This window comes from Solea solea, chromosome 13 (genome assembly GCF_958295425.1).
Source record: "Solea solea chromosome 13, fSolSol10.1, whole genome shotgun sequence".
Classification (NCBI taxonomy): domain Eukaryota; kingdom Metazoa; phylum Chordata; class Actinopteri; order Pleuronectiformes; family Soleidae; genus Solea; species Solea solea.
In genome coordinates, this window is record NC_081146.1 from 4,850,227 (window position 1) to 4,869,962 (window position 19,736).

The window sequence follows — 19,736 nt, forward strand, 5'->3', positions numbered from 1 at the left end:
CCTCAGTCTTAGCAGGTAAATACTGTCCTTTTTGACTGTGTCTGCCTCTTTTCAAAATAAATACTGATATTATTAACATCTCAGAGAGTGACTGCTGATCGTGGATTTTGGTCCCTCATTTAGGTGCATGAATTAGATTAGATTTAGATAGATTAGGCCAGATTGACAGCATAGAATATGCTTGGGCTCCATTATTTTCCCCACATGTAAATAAGAAGAGAAGGAAACACTGATGCTGTAAATAGAATCCCAACATTATTAATCCTGTGCAGTTATTTGCATAGGCCTCACAGGATCAATAGTTTTCTACTGTAGTGAAGTAATCAATGGGTCATCATGTCCGATTTCATACTCTGCTGCCCCTCTCTGGGTGTAATTAAGTCCATGTGCACTTGATGCATTATTTTAACACATTTACACAGAATCAATGGCTTTGTGTCCTCGCTGGCTGCCAACTTCACTCAGCGTTAGTCTCATAAATGCATTTAATAAATAATTCTCCTGTTAAACTGATCATGACAAACTCTGTGCAAGGCTGGGAAAGGTCGACAGGGAGATCCCAGCACAGCACGATTGATTCAAAGCGGTCCAGTGCATACGTAAGAGTGCAGAGGGTCACTCAGAGCTCAGGGTGACTGACTGGGAAAATCCCAGAGCTAATGTTTTCTCTTTTCTCTTCCGGTTACAGCAATCTGTTTTCCCTTGTACTTTAGCCTCAGTATCTGAAATGAGTGGAATTCACCAAAGATCATTGTCTCAGAATATACAGTCACATTCATTTATGGTCCACAGTTATTGTCTAATCTCTTTCTTGATTCATTAATATGAATATACATTATTACATAATAACATAGTGCCAGTGATATGAGGATTATAATTAACAGACTTACGGAACATAAAATGCACTGCTATTTATAACTTACATTTAGTTCTCACATTGCCCAGAATTGAATGTTTATTGTTCAAAGCTTTTAAAAGTTTATATTTCCAAGTATTAAAGAAAAACTTATACAGTTTTATGACTCATCATCATGTAACTTGTCAACAGGACGCGACTAAAACAATAACGGCATGAAGCAAAGTCCTGATGGTAGATCACTTCTTACAGTAACAGCAGAAAAGGGCAATACCGGCATGTTTTTGGAGATTCATCCCTGAGACTTCTGAGTAAACTCTTCATGTTAGTGCTGACCGATACATGTCTGAACAGATGTTTGATGTGATGACAGTCTGCACCATGTATAAGGCACGTGTTTAAGGAATACTGAAAATCCACAGCACATGAGTAACAACATGGACAGTAATTTTCTCTCATAAAACAAAGTGGACATTTCACACTAAAGAAAAATAACATGAACTAGGACCAAGTGAGTTAAAAAACACACACACACACAAAAGGCAAGAGAAGAACATTACATCATGATATAAAAATCAGTTAAGGCACATTATTAACATTATCTGAAATAAAATTTAAAAAAACATGCACATAGGGTGTGATGCTGCACATAAACAGCAGGGGGTGCCCTTTCACTTAAATAAAAGAACAAACTACATTCAGAATCTCTGAAAAGCTACTTTGCTTTAAACACATGAGTAAAATATAACTTCCTTAATGACTCATATTGAGGAGGTTCCTCATAACTTAAAAGCTGAGGCTCTTTGCTTTTTACGGAGCCGGTGAGAGAAAGATATTGAAGAGCACGGCGAACAGAACAAAGATCACATACGCCACTATACACAGCCAGAAACGTGGGTCCTTGAGTAGCTTCTTGTTGTAGGCACTGAAAAAGACGTAGCCGATGGTCATCCCCGCCACAATTCCACCAAAGTGAGCCACAAAGGACACCTGAGAGGAGGGGGGATGAAGACAGATGAAGACAGGGCTTAGATTCAGCCTGAAGGCCTGATTTAAACAACAAAGACCAACAACTTCTGTCATGTGACCTCCCAAAAAAGTTGCAGGACTGGTTCAACAGCCTACAACAAGTGAACGGGAGTGGGAAAGTGGAAGGAGCAGAGTTTTTAGAGTCAACAGGAAAGACATTTTGTCAAAGAGGAACATGGAACTGTGCACTTCTGTAGTGGGGGGGGGTTCAACATTTCTAAATGTGCTTTAGTGAGTTAAAAACAACTGTGCAGCATCTATTAGTGGAGCCCATACACACAGGTATGTTTCTGCATAATGTATCAAGTCCCAGCAAGAGCTGCTGATCTCATCTGTAGCCACAAGCAAACAAAGGCTTCACCAAACACTGTCATGGTGGGGGAGGTTATCTGCATTAACTGGGTCTTTCTCTGGAGGCTCTTTTGTTTTTCCTCTACGGTACAGAAATGATAATCCTACCTGTAAACCCTCTTCACTGGCCGCAAATCTTCTGTAGAAGGCAAATCCAAAATCTGTGCCCACTGAGGGGAGAAAAAAAAAACATGTTTCAAATGTTTCATTTTAAAGTTTTTAAAGTTAGAATATTTTTCAGAAAAAGGCCGAAATCACACAGGTGAACATACCGATTATGACTATGACGAGGATACGGAACACTCCCAGGAGAGGAATCATCTCTCGGAAATTCTGTGAATTGAAACAGTAACAATTAAACTTTCAAAGAGCACACGTTAAATATAAGGTCTGAAAACAGAACAAATCAATTATTACAGGAAAATAACTACTGTATATAATGTGGGCTCCATAGAATCAATATGAACGGTTAATATGACATTTATTCTGAAAACACACACATTCTTGCTAACACTGATGATTACTCCCTCCTTTAGTCCAAAACCCAAAGACTTACAGTTTACTTATATATACTTATGAATTTACTTATATATATACACATCATACAGTATATGATGTGTAAAAAGCATCACATTTCTATATGCAATAAACATTTTTACACACTTGTCAGGTCAGGGTTTTTTGACATGTGAGAGGTAGAGACACAGAGACTCACCCTCACTGAAAACATGGTTACAAGCAGGGACACAATGAAATACTGGTTTTACAACAAAAAAAAAGGCTAAATCATATCAAACCTATGCCAGATTAAGTCTATAATACAGTATATTAGTTTGCTGTTTCATCTAGCTGCAGGACAACTGTCAACACTCACTCTCTTACATCAAAGTCCATGCAGAAAACATGTTGGTGTCACTTTACTAAAACACATTTAAACTCACTGATGAAGGCAGTATGTTTTCTTATAATCAAGACAAGTAAAACAAAACATTTTCCAAACAGTGTGGTCATTCCTTTCCATAGAAATAGGGATTTCTATGGATTTAAAGAGTGTTGGAGTCATTTTGCCTCTCCAGGACGTAACTCTCTTTCACTCTGTGTCAGCTGGGATTGGCTCCAGCCCCCTGTGACCCTCATGAGGAGGATAAAGTGCAGACATTTTGGCTAATGTAACATTTGTCTGGTATTTTAATGCAGAAATCATATGCTGCATGTAAACTTACCACTATCGCGTTCATAAAATAGCCTCCTATGAGGGCGTAAACGCCTCCAGACGCTCCCACCAACGCACTGCGGGGATCAAAGATGGAGCTGGCCAAAGAGCCTGAGGACAAAGATCCACAGAAATGACTCATTTCTGACATGATTTGCAAAATGAGTTCAATGTTTATTTGGTAAGACAGGAGGTCAGGAGGTTTCTTACCAGCCAGGACGCCGGCAAGGTAAACCATTCCCACTTCAAACCCTTTATGGACCAGTTCCAGTGGGATTCCCAGCAGCAGCTGCATCAGCAGGTTACCAACAATGTGCTCCACACTGTGCAGGCAGAGGTGTGGACTGATGAGTGACTGTTATACATACATACACTTTCATCTTTAGAAAGACAGCGTCTCAGTCCCTGGGCATGTTAGTGTTGGTAGTGCTTTTTAAAGGGATACTTAATGAAGTGAGGTTGTAAGAGAACCAGACTGAGACACGGATGCTCTGCCTGCTTGAGCCTGCAGTGCCTTAAGAATATATCTGCTGCTTTATCTGTCTGTTAGATGACCTTCTCTGACTTTATGAAACACTCACTCCCCACACTAAAGTCCATCACACAGCACAGACGGGCTGTTGCTCCATCAGTGACTTCAAATGTGTTATTTAGTAACTGAGCTGGGCCACATTTTCAAACCAAATTTAAGATTTAAAACCAGCACAAATGCATGAAAGGCCTGTAAAAAAATGCATAAAAATAATAAAATAACTGTGCAGGGAACAGAATCTGTGGCAGTAGCAGTAATGTTTTTCACTTTGAAATAAAAACATTTTGCTCCTAAACAAAAAATGTCACAGTTTTTCTTGTTTGTCATATTAAACCCAGGTGCATAAAATCAAAAAGGTGCACAATATTAGCAACAGCATTTATTTCTCTGAATTACGATAAATATTTGTTCCATACAATCCACGCATGGAGGTAGACTATTAGGTTCCTTGGTCCAAACAAGCTACAGACACTGATTTTCTCTGTGGACTTTGGTGTGGGAGAGTGAGCAGTTTACAAACCTCAGTTTTCCAGTCATATATATATATATATATATATCTATATATATATACACATATATATATATATATATATATATATATATATATATATATATATATATATATATATATATATATATATAGATATATATAGATATATATATATCTATATATAGATATATATATATAGACACTGAAGTCATGCAGGTCTGGTTTGAAACTCTGGATTGATTGTTGGGTTTCTGTGTCCACACAGCCCTAAATAAAGTCTGATCTGAGTCTGAATCAGCCTGGTAAACTCAATGAAACCACAAAATGAGCCACAGAAATGAATCACCACCTCTGACAGCATCAAAACAAACCCCTGGAAAGATCATGAGCTTCATCGGGCTGCTGTTTACCACACATTATCAGTGTGTGTGTGGGAATTTGACCACTCGTTACACTCACTCATCACCAACAAGTCCCGCCCAGTCTTACCCAGCGTGGACAAACATGTAGGAGACGAATCGCCATGCTTCCTCTCTTCTCTCAGGTTTGTAGGTTAAGGGGCTTTTCCAGATGCCTTGCTCCAGGGTCACCCACTGTTTCTGAGGCTTCCACACAGCGTAGTAGATAAACACTGCCAGCTGATGATCAACAGAGAGAGGACACAAAAATACGGCAGAAAATTACCTAAAAACTCTGTATAAAATGTCATAAGGAAAGAGGAGGGAAGGCTCAATTCCAAACAGCTGCAAAAACAGCGACAGGAGTGAATTAGTTCTACAGATGTTGAGGGCACACTTTATCAAAACAAGTATCCCACTGAGTGAAACGCCGAGAAAGTCCCAGAGTGATGGCACAGAGCAGTTCAGACGTCTGAATGCTTGTGTTTGTATAGATTTAAAACTAAAGCAACAGTGAGTTTCTCTGCGTAAATAAATATCCTTGCAAATTATCTGCACAGGCATTCAAATGCAGTGACACTGGACATCTGTGAAATACAGAGAGGGAACTGTTCACTCCCAAGTATGAATAGTTCATGTGAAGAAGAAACTAAATGTCCCTGTGAAATGACAGACTTCAACTGAGTCATTAACAGAGTGAACTTTGGCTAAAAAATATTGCAAACAATTTAAAACATTTTAACCACGTTAATTCATAAATCTGGACTCATCTTATTTTAACCATATAAAAAGGGCCAGAAAATGTGCTGTGGGTAAGTAGCTTTTGCCCATTTTTCCAGAATAATGTTCAATATCTGTCAGTTATTTACAATTTGCTGAAAAAACTGCAGAAAAATGCTTCATTAAAACACTGTAGTTGTACATGAACACCAGAACAGTATAAAACATATTTAAAATAACATGCGTTTGAGTCTTTGTCTCCATTTTTGTGAATATTTAAAAAAAAAAAAGGGTTAATATCAGTGGTCAATATGAAGCACACTAACAGCAGCTGTTTTTATGTCAGTGTTGGATTACTGTGATGGGAATTATAAAGCCACTGCCCCCTTATGGAATCTAATGTAATTTAAATCACACACTTTTGATGTATTACTTCATTTAAATGTATTTATTTTCAACATGTTTACATAGAATTTAAGTCTAAGTCTAAAGGAAAAGAAAAACGAATGGAAATAAATACTGAAAGCAGTGCCATCACGGCCCACACTTTGAGATTCACTGCTGTAAGTAATATGCAACACAAAGGAAACACAATATGTCAGGTGCAAATAGTGCATTTATAAATACACTCACAGTAAAGTGACCACAGGCTATTTTTGAACATTGCTTCAAAAATAAAAGCAAACTTTGCACAGATTGTTTAACATACAGGAAACTGTTAACACATTCCTGGTGGGATTGACTTTAAGTCATTATACATGACATGCAGGGGGTCAGGCATGCGATTTAGGGCCCCTCCCTTTTAAGCCATAGTCATGGGGAATATTAGGTCACAGCATCGTTCACCATTTTCAACCACGTCTTCCACTGAAGCTGCATATTCCATGAGATGTGTTTATTTCCCTGGACGAGACACTGTGGCTTCCTGTTAACACACTGAGGGAGAATATTTGTAAATCCCACCAGAGCTGCTTTTTACCAAAAGCTATTACTCATGAAAACTAATGTTGTCACGGACACCATGACGACCGCCTGCACTTTACTGCACGCGGTGAATTGGGACATTCAGTGGAGGTGGCAGGAGGTGCCAGAAGACACAGAGAGAAATGTGAAAGACAAGCACGAGCATGTTGAAGCGTTTAGATTCTCAAAAGACTGGAGCTACAAACCAGTCAAATGAGTGTTCTAATTTTACCATATTCCACCCATTCTTCAAAAACCTCACCTCAACATCTGCTAAATACAACCACAGCTAATCCATACCATAATTAACAGCATAGAATGTGGGCTGCATGCTGTATAATTACATCACAGAATCCATACAGCATGTGTGTCAAGGCAGACCTACCTCTGCGATACTGATGAGGATGATGAAGATGGGCGGGGGACAGCAGTTGGTACGGCCCAGGTACTTGCTACGCAGGTCTTCTGGAAGCATCCACTTTGAGACGGTCTGCTGGAACCTCTCACAGCATCCTGGCTTCTTGCCGCCGTCAGGCTGGTCTTCTTCAGTCCCCCACTGTCTCCCATCTCTGTCCACAGGAAGTGGCTCCTGCTGCTCCACGTTAATGTCGTCCATCACTGCTGAAGACCTGCACAACGGAGTCTGACTTCAAGCATATGACGATAACATAACATGGACGTAAAATGTCAGAGCCAGGAATTGAACCCACACACTTCCAGTTGAAAGACAACTCACCCTACTACTGAGCTTACGTACAGCAAATGCCATATACTTTAAGACTTTCACTTTAGTAATATTATAATAAGTGACTTCAACTTCTACCACAGTCATTTTCTGTAAAGTATCCCTTTAAGGTACTTTATACCTTAAGGGTACTGTCACCATGAATCATCCAGCCCTGGAAAAACTGATTTTAGCCCCTTAAGGCTTACCTTACCTAACAGAATCTATGCCTTGTTAAGTGTACAATATGTTTGCCACGTTATTTTCACTGTCAATAGTCGGCCTTTTCCTAATGGAAACTGAAATATGTGTTCCTCTGTAAAACATCCACTCCCCACACCAAAGTCCACAGATAAAATCAATGATTTCACATCACAGGAGACACAGGAGCTGTTGATTCCCTGCTGCCTCCATCAGTCACTTTAAATGTGTTATTTCGGCATCTGAAATCCATCCAAGAGATTTACCTAAGTCACACAAACTTACCAAATGAGGCAGGAGTCGACCTGCAGCTCCTACAATTAAAAACGCTGATTTTCTCTATGGACTTTGGTGGAGGGGAGTGAGTATTTTTAATGCATCACAGACATAGTGAGGCGTACATGTGTATAGGATGAGCCTTCTGTTTATAAGCTAAAAACCTCTTTTCCCTTGCGTCTCTGCAAATTTCAGTTGTTAAAAGTTTTACGTCACTTAAGCATCTACTTTTATTATACTTTTATTTTTTTTAGAATTGTGGTACATTTCACTTCTTCTATATTAGTTTTAGCTAATTATAGTTACAAGTTATTTACACATAAAAATGCCAAACATGGTCAGTAATTAAGATGTGATTTACATCACAAGGACTCTTAGTTTCACCAAGAATAGATTCAATATAAAAATGTTGTTTACATGTGAATGTGTCAGTAGAAGCAATCCAGTATTATAATACTGTGTCATGACATAAGAAAGCACTCTGCAAACATTTTGTTGGTTGAAATATTAAATAAGATCACATTTTTCTTGTTATTTCATTCTATATTCTTTTAGGCTGACTCGTGCCATGTCCAGATAATGTTTCCTCCCAACAACAGTTGTATTCTTTGATAAATACCTAGATTTATAGCTCCGCCAAACACAAATATGATGGCTTCAGACATTCTGAATCCTTAATTTACAGTTATAAAGTGAATTCATCTTAAATAATCCATGAAACATGTGTGGTATACATTAGAAAAAAGAAAATACCTGAAGAATAGTAAATAAAGATCAAACAACTGAACATATTAAAGCGCAAACTAAACCTACAGTGCCATTTATATTTACCATGTTGTACATATTATGGCTTCACACTGTTTACATTGTATATATTATTTTTGATTCAGTAAAATAGATTTCAAAATATCATTAATCAAACGGGTAGTAGTATTCAGGAGGTGACATTAAACGTACTTCAGGAAATATAACAGTATCACAATGTAACTGTTCTAATGTTAAAGCACAACACTGAAACAAGTGAAACATGGAACTATACTATACTATAATATACTACTAAAATAATACATTAAAAATAGAATATGATACTTGGATGTATACATGGTGTTTGTATTTATCTGTTTTTAATATTTGAATTACCTGTTCATGTATGTTTTCTGCTTTTTTTGTGAAACACTTTGTGAATTTTGTTCCAGTGTTAAATACTCTTATTATTATCATTATTGTTCACCACTGCCTTTTCCAAGTAAAATAGTAGTAGTAAACTGAATATAGAGCAGGCAGTTTCCTGTTTACAGGGCGTTGGTGGTCTATCTGTCTGTCTGTCTATCTGTCTGTCTGTCTGTCTGTCTATCTATCTGTCTGTCTCAGAGAGATTCTTCCCTACACTGTTAATGTAACTCCAACATTTGAACTGGAACAGAAACAGAAAGACCCATTAATAAGTTGGTCTCACTCACCCGAACCTTCAACAGCAGGAAGCGTGCAGAACAGAAGAGTGTGGACGATCCCAAACGCATATATGATATAAAACCACTGTGGATTTGACTGAATGAAAGCCACAGAGCTCAGAGTGCACGTGTCCACAGACTGTATCTTTGTTCAAAAACTTCTCTTTTCAACACCGTTCCTCCATGTTTGCACACAGCACGCAGCCTCACCGTCCCTGTGAGATCGGAAGAAAAGACAACACACTCACGCGCGCGTTTGGGGATAATTATAGCTCAGCCATTGCTTTTTCCTGCAGGAAACGACGTCCTTCCTCCGCACAAACAAACCTCAGCCGCTTTTAGAAACACAAAGCCACAAGCTTTCAGGCCCGTCTGTGGAATATGAAGTCGGTCTGCAGCCCGAAACACAACCACGACACAGAACAAGCCTACCTGGTTCCTCCCAGTGCCACACCTGAGATCCGTGACGTCACAGACAAACACCCTTTTATCCTGCCCCTCACATTTCTTCTCCCCCTCAGCATCCACACACACACACACACACACACACAGAGAGAGAGAGAGGAAACAAGGCAGTGAATACTGTGTCATACTCAAAATCCAGCAGATTAAATTCAGCTGACACTCAAGAGTCACTGTAATTGTAACCCTGTATTACCGTACATTCACCGCCAGGAGGCACTAGAGCACGTGTTTTCAGAGTGATGTTAATGAGCCAGAGTTAAATAATATCATGTTGGATAAATGTCCAGATTATTTGTCATGTCTTCATGTGACGCAGTGTCACCGAGAATATATGATGATGTGAGGACGAATTTCCCTATGTTTTCACATATAGTATGGCCGGTTAGCTCAGTTGGTTAGAGCGTGGTGCTAATAACGCCAAGGTCGCGGGTTCGATCCCCGTACGGGCCAAGATACACTATTGTTTACTAGCGGCTTCTGTGTGGACAATTGTGCCGTTGAAAATTAATCAGCGGGAACAGAAAATTGTTTGAAAAACATAGGAATATCTGTGTGACATTATGATTACTTATTATTTTTGAATGTATAAACATGACAGACATGTCAGGATATGAAATGCAAATATGATCTAATATTGCATTTTCTTTCTATAACAGTAGAAAACAGACATTTTATGTCGGTGCTTTTGGATCTATGAAGTACATCCATTCACTCAGATCTATAGCTCCATTTCTTTATCTTCTAAACACAAATATGGTGACTACAGTAATAAAGTTAATTATAAAATAACCTATGAAACATTTGTTCACAACTGAACATTAAAGATCAAACTAAATCTACAGTGCCATTTATATTTACCATGTTGTACATATTCTGGCTTCACACTGTTTACATTGTATATATTGTTTTATTTTTATTATTTGAACTACTATTTAGTCCATTTATTCTCTTTCCCTGCTGTTATAACACTGCATATTTCCCTGTAGTGAGATGAAGAATGTGAAACAGCCAAAATTGTTGCCAATGAAATATGTTTTTAATAACAAACTAAACACCACCCCTGATTTAAATCAACATACAAGACAATTTCTTTTAATCACAGAACTTTTATTTTTGTTCAAAAGGGAGGAAAAATCCATATTCGAGTAAAGAGTTGTGAGGAGGAAGAGGGTGGTGGACAAGAAATGCGGGTCAACGTGGGAAGCTAGAGACATTAAATACAGCTGCTGGAAGGTTACAGAATGATCATATGAGCCAATAAGCTTTCTCTACAGCGCTGGCAAGAGATTTGACACAGACCTGCTTTTATAGGGATTTCAAGACGGAGAATATAAACAAGAAAAAAAGGGGCAAAAAGGGATAGGCTTCATACATAGTTTATCTTTCAGGATTCTGACGTTTGGCCAGCAGCAATAGTTTTGAAGTTAAAAAAAAACCTTTTGGATTAAAAAGTAGATAAACCATGGCACCCAAACAGTTTGAGGGGTTAAAAAAGGGAAATAAAAAGAAAATCGAGTGGAAGGGGGCAGTGGAAGAGCAGCTATCTTGTGTGAGGAAGCTGGGATTTAAATCCAAGTGAGTTCAAGAGACGTCTAAAAAGAAAAAAAACAGAACATGTTGGATCAGTTTATGCCCTTAAACGATCACAGATTAAAAGGTGTGTACATTAATAGAACTTTTGACTTTCTGAAGAAAATGGGAACTTACAACTAGCAGGCCGGGCTCCGTATCTTCGCATGATCTGGTCTTGTGTGAATTTCACAAAAGATTCATATTGTTCTGGGAAAAGAAGATGATCAGAGTGAGGCCGAGTGCTGATTCAAACACCAGATGAGTCACAGGACGTCTGCACTATGCTCTTTTCCAAATGTACTTTGATCCACATCAGCATTACCTGATCCCTTAGTACAGCTCTCCCAAGCAGTTCAATCTCATCCTATTTTATTTCTGTCAACAACACAATCCAAGTTCTAACCAAGCCCAGATTAGTCTCCTACTCTGTCATTACTTATTGTGTTTTCAGATAACTAAAGATACAGCACATGCTGTTGAAGCTTTCCTTGTTTTGTGCCATACAATCTTTCAGTGTCAGAAACACAAGAATATTTTACAGGTGTGTGAAATGACAGCAAAATATTGAGCTATTGAATATTGAATTTCTTTTCTAACACATTCTAAAGTGTCACAGCAAAGTAAAACTCCAGTGTTATGTCGACATAATAAAAGTGAGGACAGTTTTGCTTAAGTTGCTTAACAAATAGAACTTATTTTACGACACTCTCTGTCCAAATTAATGCCCTGCTCATTTACAACCTTGGCATTTAGAAGATCATATAAATTCTGTTGGAGTAAACCATGCATGCCAGCACTGCAGATTTTAGATAATTCTCATTACACTGACACTTGTGCTATGGTTTTTACCTGCAAGTTTTGTGTTAAGGATCTGTTCATATTCCTCCCGGATCTTCTCTTCATGGTCTTTGAGCAGGCGCTCACACAGGTAGCTCACCTGCCTCAATGTGAACGAGGGCTGGTCCTTCCTTGAGGCACCTGTGAAAAACAAAATTAGACCAGCTATAAAAAGGCTGAACCGGTGACACTTTTGTGTGCAGTGATAAGTCACTGAGACCGAATCCTCCCCTTCCAGAAAAAAGCTCTCGCCCAGGTGCAAATTTACAGCTCTGCCGGACTGGCTGGCTGATGACCCTACGTGATGGAGACACCAAGTCTTGTCAATACCTCCATCACAGTACAACTGGAGACAGCTTTGGTGAGGTGATTCATTACCCAGTGACCTTTAAGGTCTGCTATGAGCTGGTTACACTAAAAAGTTTTGTAAATCACAGGCAAGGACAGCAGAGTAGGGTTGAAGGTTTCACAGAAGACTCACAGACAGATAGAGGCCAAGGTAGTAAGAGTGCAGAGTGTGATCTATGAGAGTGTTCTGCAGGAGGAGGAGAAGCACAGAAACTTGAAGGTCTGGCGCTTGAATTACCCCTCACACCTTGACCGCCAAATTGTGCTTAATACATCAAACTGTTTCACTGGTACTGCAGCACGAATGAGAGCGGAACAAAAGCAAAAGACAAATGTAGCACATTTGTCTTTTAAAGTGGATTATGCTGTTTTTCTCCCAAAATTAGCCATAAAAAACTGGACTAAAGCAAAGTGTAAATGAGTCAATGTCATTACTGTCATTGAGTGTTTTTCACTATAGATAAGTTGACAGTAAGAAAGCTCATTTCTTGTGTTTGGACTTCTGTGATTACTCAGAAAAGATGTCCTCTCTTCTATTGTTGAGCTATCACAATAAATATAACCTAGGCCAGGTCACTTTGACACATTAAGCTTGATCTATTATATTTTGATGCCTCCATGAAACACATTCATTATATATATATCAATGATAAATGACTGTGAAGTTCACCTTGGAGGAATCTAGAAAGATTGAGACTGAAATCACATGAGACAGTCAATGACTCGGTGAGGGATTTAAAAATGGGGAACTTCATTATTTAGAACTGTTGTTGGAGTAATCACCACTAGGCCTGGCTTACAAAGATGGATTTTGTAGATTTGTTTTTGTCAGCGCTAGTTGACACATTCTGGGTTTTCTTAAAACCTTAAGAGCTGAGGTGTTTGTGCAAATACAGTCAAAACCCATGTTTATTTTGTTTCCACAACATTTAGGCCCACTATCATGATGATATTTTTGATGAAGTGTGGTGTCACTTTTTTGCAAATAGCAAGTGAAACACATATGCTCAGTGAAGAGAAGAGTTGAAGTCCTCAAGTCCCTAAGTTCTTCAAATACAAAATCACAAAAAGAAAATAAGTCTGTAGCTCGCTAAGTTACTAGTCCATCTTGGTGGTATCACTGAGGTTAAGTTTCCTTCAGAGAGCAAGACTGCTGTCTAACAAACCTGTATAAAACAGGAAGACATGCCACAGTAACATCACATGACCCTTCTGAGGAAAACCACAGGAAGTGGTTGGAACATGTCAAGGTATTAAAAAAAAGTGAATTTATCTGACACTTAAACATGTTTAGACTTTATTTAAGTCTCTTATTTCATTGTTGATAAGAGACGAAATTCTTAGCTGCTTGATTTCAGCAGTTAAGACATCGGGAGATGCAAAGGACCTCAACTGATCATGATTTTATTTTATGGATGTGTATGGATTTACCTGGTGGGGAGCTGGGAGCATGAAGGGATGAGCTGGGGCTGGGAGCGTCACTGGAGCTACAGGCCTCAGTCTGGTTGAAGGCCCCTTCCAGCTGCCGCCGCCTCTGGATCCGACTGTACTCCTGTCGAAGGTTCTGGAATATCTGCTCTGTTGGGAGCAGAGAGGAACAAGTTAAGGAAAACAATATGAACAAAACGATCACTCACATATGTTTCTACCAGTCAGAAATTCCCACTGGGCTCCCACAGAAAATGAATTCCAGGCTCTCTCACTTATTTCAGTAATGTGACATGTACTTAATCGCCAAGTACCAGTACTTTCAATAATCAAGTCTTTAAAGTGTTCAAAACACACTCACACTCTGAATGAAGTCTAGGATGTGGGGGGCATTACAGAGAATAATCATCCAGTCTGCTATGGCTGCAAGATAAACTACAGCTCTGCTCACTCCCCGTGTGATATATATCACCTACAATGGCTTCCAAAACAAAACATTAATGAACAGGAAGTGAAGGGCTGAATTAAACATAACTACAGCTGTGGCAATCACTACAGCCGACAGGGGAAACACTTCATGCAACTGTACCACTTTCCCTTCTCTACTTGTGTTTTTTTTAAATGGCGTCAGCAGCATCATCTCCAACTACAACATATGAAAAGACATGACATGTAATGATTTGAAGTTGTATTCGAGAATATTATTAAATTTTCTTCAGTTTTAGAGACCAGAGAAGTATTAATTGGTTGATAACACTGATGGGAAGGGTAATCCATAAAATTATTGTTTGTTACAATTTACAGTAAAATTAGAAAAACATGAAAAAAAAACTACTTCAACTTCACCTCTACATCACATCTCGTTGTTCTGTTGTTCAATGTCAAAACAGCTCATTCTTTTTATCACAGTTACAGCATGTACTACGTATTTATTCTATCTGATTATAATAGGTTACAGTTCAAAGAATTCCTGGGAAAATCTAAAGAAAAACATGTAAAGCAAACATCTTTCACAAGCAGCACAGGGGTGAAACTGCACCTCTATCTCGGAACTGTGCTCCATTTATCTTGGGTGGGGAAGAAGTCATGTCGCCACTTCAACTTGCTCACCACTGTGAGCTTGTTTGGATAATGGGAAAAAGCAGGATGTTCTCCACAAGGCCATTTAAAGCCATTTCTCTGCATGGGAAAGCACTTTGTGCTCCTCACTTTGAATGTGTTGTGCAAATTAAAATTCCTGGCATCAATTTTGTCTAAGATCCCATGTCAGGGCCCCAGACTATGACTATTTACACACATTTTCACAACTTGTTAATTATTATTGTTGGTTTTTTGTTATTTTTTTTAATGAATAATTTTTTTATGTGAAACACCAGGAACAAGGCACAACTTTATCAAATGATTCACACTAATTTTCTTTGTCAGTTTTTCCTTAAATCAATCATATAATAGTTAATCAGTTAACTGTCCAGAGCATTTATAATTGATATCGGCTCAGAAATAAAAAAAATCTGTATGTAACATCGATGACAATTTATGCTGCTGCTGCTAAATTTGGTGTTGCCCGAAAACATTTTTAAATAGAGAATGCTAGTGCTACTAATGAAAAAAAAGAAGATAGTTTGGAGCCCTGCATTTTGTATTGTTTGTCGATTATAGGCCTGGTACCTTCACAGACACTTTCACTTACAGCGAATAGCCTTTAAAACCCCCTGGGAGCAACAATACAGGGGCCATGATCCAATAGGTTTTTCTTTTTTTTTGTTGAGCTACCACTAGGCTTTACTGCCAGACCTTGCATTCAAATGTGTATCATCTAAAACAAACATGTACGGCATGTTTGCAAAGGTCAAACTTGTTTTAAAATCAGTCCAACAACGATAGACAAGTCCTTTGTCAATGTGCTTACGTGTGTGAGAGACAGAGAAGTCGGGAAAGCTTTACAATGAAGTACAATTTCAGCCATTTGAAAAGAAAGAAATGCTTAGTGACCATACGACCACCAACACTAGTTAATGTAACCTTTTAAGGAAAATGACTGGTTGAGTGTTGTGCGTTTCTAGCGGGTGCTTATTTCTCTGAAGCAGTGACTAAATACATCCTGATGTTCCCAAGTAGCAGTGTTAAGGTCTATTAAAACAACATGAACCGCAGTCATAACAAGCAATGCGATTCTAATGGCCTGTAACTGGCATCTAGTGATGTTGTCAGCTAGTACCTAAATACAAAGTGTCAGGAACATTTGTGTCCCAAATTTGTGAACTGCCTGAAGACGTTTGAATCTATTTGGAATGGATAATAAAGTAGTATAAGTAATAATATTGGCACCAGAATACTGTAATGGACGCTGCTTATGATGGCAATACTGTATTATCGTGTAGAATTGTTTGGGGTTTTTTTTTTACCACAAGTTTTGTGGATTTAATTATGAAAAAGTTGTTTTAATTCATTGGCTGTTAGGCCAGATAGAAAAAAAATGATATAAACCCTGTATTTAGTGTTTTTGTAAGTAAATAACAGTTTCAAACTTCTGTCAAGGAGCAAGAGATTACCCCATTACAACAGCCTCATATAAGCACATCCAGTTGGTTGAATGCTTTTTTCCCCATGAGTGATAGATGTATGGCTTCTTTTACTCAAGGCAAATGCAGTAGTAGATTCAGATTACTGATTTAGGATAATAAAAAGCATTTATAGGTATATTAGAACCTCTGGGTTCATCTGAGAGACCATTCTGCTGCCTGCTACTTCCAGTTTCTGCCAACTACTAGTATTTCAACTGTGGGCGTTGCTTGGCAACAATGACCCGGCCACAACCAGGGCAAATAATCAATCAGAAAGACTTATGGGAGACAAGGGAAGACAGTGGAGAAAGCCTTGGCTAAAAGACTTAGGCACAGGACAGTGAATAAATGGGAGATGGGCCAGAGAGATTGGACATGGTGCTGGAGAGAAAACAAACCCGACTCATTTCATCCTAAGATGCTACATGATTGTGGGTGGGGAAGGCGTTTCAGATGTCCAAACTGCCAGAAAGTGAGCAATGAGGTATTCTAGTTCAAAAACAGCAGACATGTGAATAACCAACCAGCAAGAAGTTTGCTACAGAAGTTCAATTAATTTCCAGACGTGTCTAATCAAATTGGTGGACCTAATTAGCAGTGTAATGTATAGTGAACACCTCAATCATATGCATTATTATGTGTGTACATCTTCATTTATTTTACTGACCAAATAGCAGGCCTAGTTTAGCCATGTCCATGTTGTAAACCAGACAATCCAGAAATCAGGCAACACTGTGTCTAAGAAACAAAAACAGGCTCATCTGTCATCTGGGGGAGTTTTACCATAGCACAAGCCCAGACTGGCAACACAAGAATGAGCCAGAGAGAAGACGAGAGAGTGTGGCGTACCCATCTACACTACGAAATAACTACCTAAAAGAGACCGTGCTGTTGTCATATCCCTGTGTCACTCCTGCACACAGTCCTGCTCACCACAAGCAAACCTGACTAGCTGGAAAGCATGCGTGGGTATAGATGAGTGGGAGAGATGACAGCTGACCTTTGGCTAAATACAAAACTGCTTTCACTTGGCAAACCACCTCAGGAGAGGCAGGCTTGCAGCACTTGTCCCATGAGGAGCATAATAGCTGGTATCTGAAAGTCTGAATGCAATGAATGAAAGTCTGCTGCAGACAAATCTACTTTACTTCAAACATTCATTTGATGTGCAGTAATTCAGCTATACAGTACAAGACTGAAAAAATGTAACACTCTTGAGGCCTGTTGGATTATTCACATGAGTAATGTTAATCCACACAATTTGAAATAAACTAATCCTGGAGATTCACACCATAAACATATCTCTGTAGAGGATAGCAAGTCAGACTGTGTATCACTGCAGGTACGTTGTGCAAAGAAGGGATGTATGAGCTCTTCTTAGTTTACTTGAAAGAAAATAATCTTCCCTAACAGCTTTAATTTCACTTTCTTTTTCCAGTAACACAAGTTATTCTACCTCCTCCACAAGAGAATCCTCCATGGACAACGGCTGCTGAAACCTAAGTCAATGGGCACAGAATTAAGTCAACTGATTATTATGAAGATTCAATCCATGTGGCTGTGATTTTGTCACGTCAATGTAATTGACATAAGTTGTTGGCAAGGTGGAACAACATCAGGGGAATTAACTGGGACCAAAGGTACCCATGCTGTTACAGTCAGTGGATTTATTAAGGGTGAAAACAACTTCCCAAACGATTTTAATAAAAATGCTTGTAATCCTCTCACATTACACAGCAATGGAGTGATTTAATTAATTCAAGAATGTCCAGCAATTATCATTAAATTAGAATTAAAACGCATTCAAATTATACTTCACTGCTGCCAAGATCTCAGTGATTGGTATGTTTCCTGTACAATAAGCTACTTTATGGCAGTGGGGAGATATAGGTCATTATCCATCTACTTAATGCGTCCCACACTGTGCATCACTCACAGTGGAGCTGCATTTTCAAGCCATGGCGGTATTAGAAATTAACAATGCCTTTAATGACTGAGGAGGAAAAGAAATGGTTATGGTGCATAATGGTAACCCACCCCCAATGTAAGACAATGGTCGCACTCAAGCAAAAGAACAAATCCAGGCAGCTCCTAATTAACAGCATGCTATGATGAGCCTGCTGCTGTGATGCCATTTGTCTTGTCAGGAGAGCCAACAGGCGAAGCTGTCACCCAAATGTTAAAAGCATGATCTGCTGGTTAATCTGTCCAATTAACACATATAAATAAACAGACAAATCTCCATCTGTATACATCGTCATAGCCACACTATAACGGCAGCTTATAAATGTTTATCTGACAGTAATGGCAGCCATATATAGTTCCAACGCTAAAAATAGTACTTGATTTAAATGAGCACAGACAATATGTGAAAACACGTCTTTCCATTAACAAATCAACATTAGCCTAACTGAGCTAAATTAGGCTAAACTCGGCAACCAATCCTACGAGGTGGCGTGATGCCACCGACAAATTCCAACAAAGCCACTTCTACTTTAGTACGTCAAGAGATTTCGTTTAATTAGAAATGTTACACGAGTCAGTCACTTTGCGACTTTCCCCTTCTGACGTTAGCTTAGCCGGGCTAACATTAGCCTCCAACCCCCATTCTGATTATCTCAAAGAGCTAGCTATCCATTCCACTCCACCCAAACCCCCTCCCCCATGACACCCACCCTGAAACGCAGAAAAAGACGTCAAAATCTGGGTTACTTTCATACCTGGGGTAAGCCTATGCTCGCCTCCTACGGCTGTAGGCGACATCGGGTGCGTTGGGCTGTCGACCGGGGGACGGAGGTTGCATCTTTGCGGGGACGGAGTGCCAGGAGTCCCCGGTAGTGGATTGCACCTTCTCCGCTTGGGAGACTGGGGACTGAGGAGGGCCTCAAACTCCATCGACCGCTTTAACGTCGCTCCACAAGCCATGTTAGCAAAATAACAACAGCGAACAAAACAAGTAGAAGAAACAACGACCCGCAAAACTGGGGTTCAACAGCCGCACTTTGAATGTTAAACGTCCCTCGAACGCCTTGTGCCTTTCTTCCTCCCCACAACAACGGATTTTCTTCTGTATGCACTGAGCCAACGGCCGAGCCTGCCTGCTGAATTTTTAAAACGTCACAATGGCAGAGCATACCATTACAGCAGAACGGGGGTGATTCAATATTTACAACACATATCTTTTTCATTATCTCATCGAAGTGAATCGTAACATTTTGGGGGGGCTTTTTTTTTATTGTGATTCGTTATTAACGTTTATTCAGTTATGCTTCTGTGGTCACCTTTTGTCGTTTGTGTGCCGCATTGTCCTGTCGCGTA

The 19,736-nt window shown here is 39.2% G+C and overlaps 2 protein-coding genes and 1 non-coding gene across 4 annotated transcripts; 1 reads left to right on the forward strand and 2 right to left on the reverse strand.

The window, feature by feature from the left end:
- Positions 1 to 942: 942 nt before the first annotated feature.
- rhbdl2 (rhomboid, veinlet-like 2 (Drosophila)) lies at positions 943 to 9,630 on the reverse strand. Of its 2 annotated transcripts, XM_058648373.1 has the most exons (9): positions 9,532 to 9,630; positions 9,214 to 9,419; positions 6,938 to 7,181; positions 4,961 to 5,109; positions 3,660 to 3,772; positions 3,460 to 3,560; positions 2,509 to 2,569; positions 2,345 to 2,406; positions 943 to 1,846 (listed from the first exon to the last, which is right to left on the reverse strand). In XM_058648373.1, exons 3-9 carry the CDS (start codon positions 7,166 to 7,168, stop codon positions 1,667 to 1,669), a joined length of 897 nt encoding a protein of 298 aa, XP_058504356.1. In that variant the 5' UTR covers positions 7,169 to 7,181; positions 9,214 to 9,419; positions 9,532 to 9,630; the 3' UTR covers positions 943 to 1,666. The 2 variants fall into 2 exon arrangements, with proteins under 2 accessions (XP_058504356.1, XP_058504357.1); XM_058648374.1 differs by having other exon boundaries at positions 6,938 to 7,199; positions 9,214 to 9,630.
- Positions 9,631 to 10,045: 415 nt separating this feature from the next.
- trnai-aau (transfer RNA isoleucine (anticodon AAU)) lies at positions 10,046 to 10,119 on the forward strand. Its single transcript has one exon. It is a non-coding gene; the product is annotated as a tRNA-Ile (tRNA).
- Positions 10,120 to 10,755: 636 nt separating this feature from the next.
- akirin1 (akirin 1) lies at positions 10,756 to 19,507 on the reverse strand. The gene is made up of 5 exons (XM_058648685.1): positions 19,139 to 19,507; positions 13,858 to 14,004; positions 12,091 to 12,219; positions 11,377 to 11,448; positions 10,756 to 11,261 (listed from the first exon to the last, which is right to left on the reverse strand). Exons 1-5 carry the CDS (start codon positions 19,341 to 19,343, stop codon positions 11,251 to 11,253), a joined length of 564 nt encoding a protein of 187 aa, XP_058504668.1. The 5' UTR covers positions 19,344 to 19,507; the 3' UTR covers positions 10,756 to 11,250.
- Between the last annotated feature and the right edge of the window lie 229 nt (positions 19,508 to 19,736).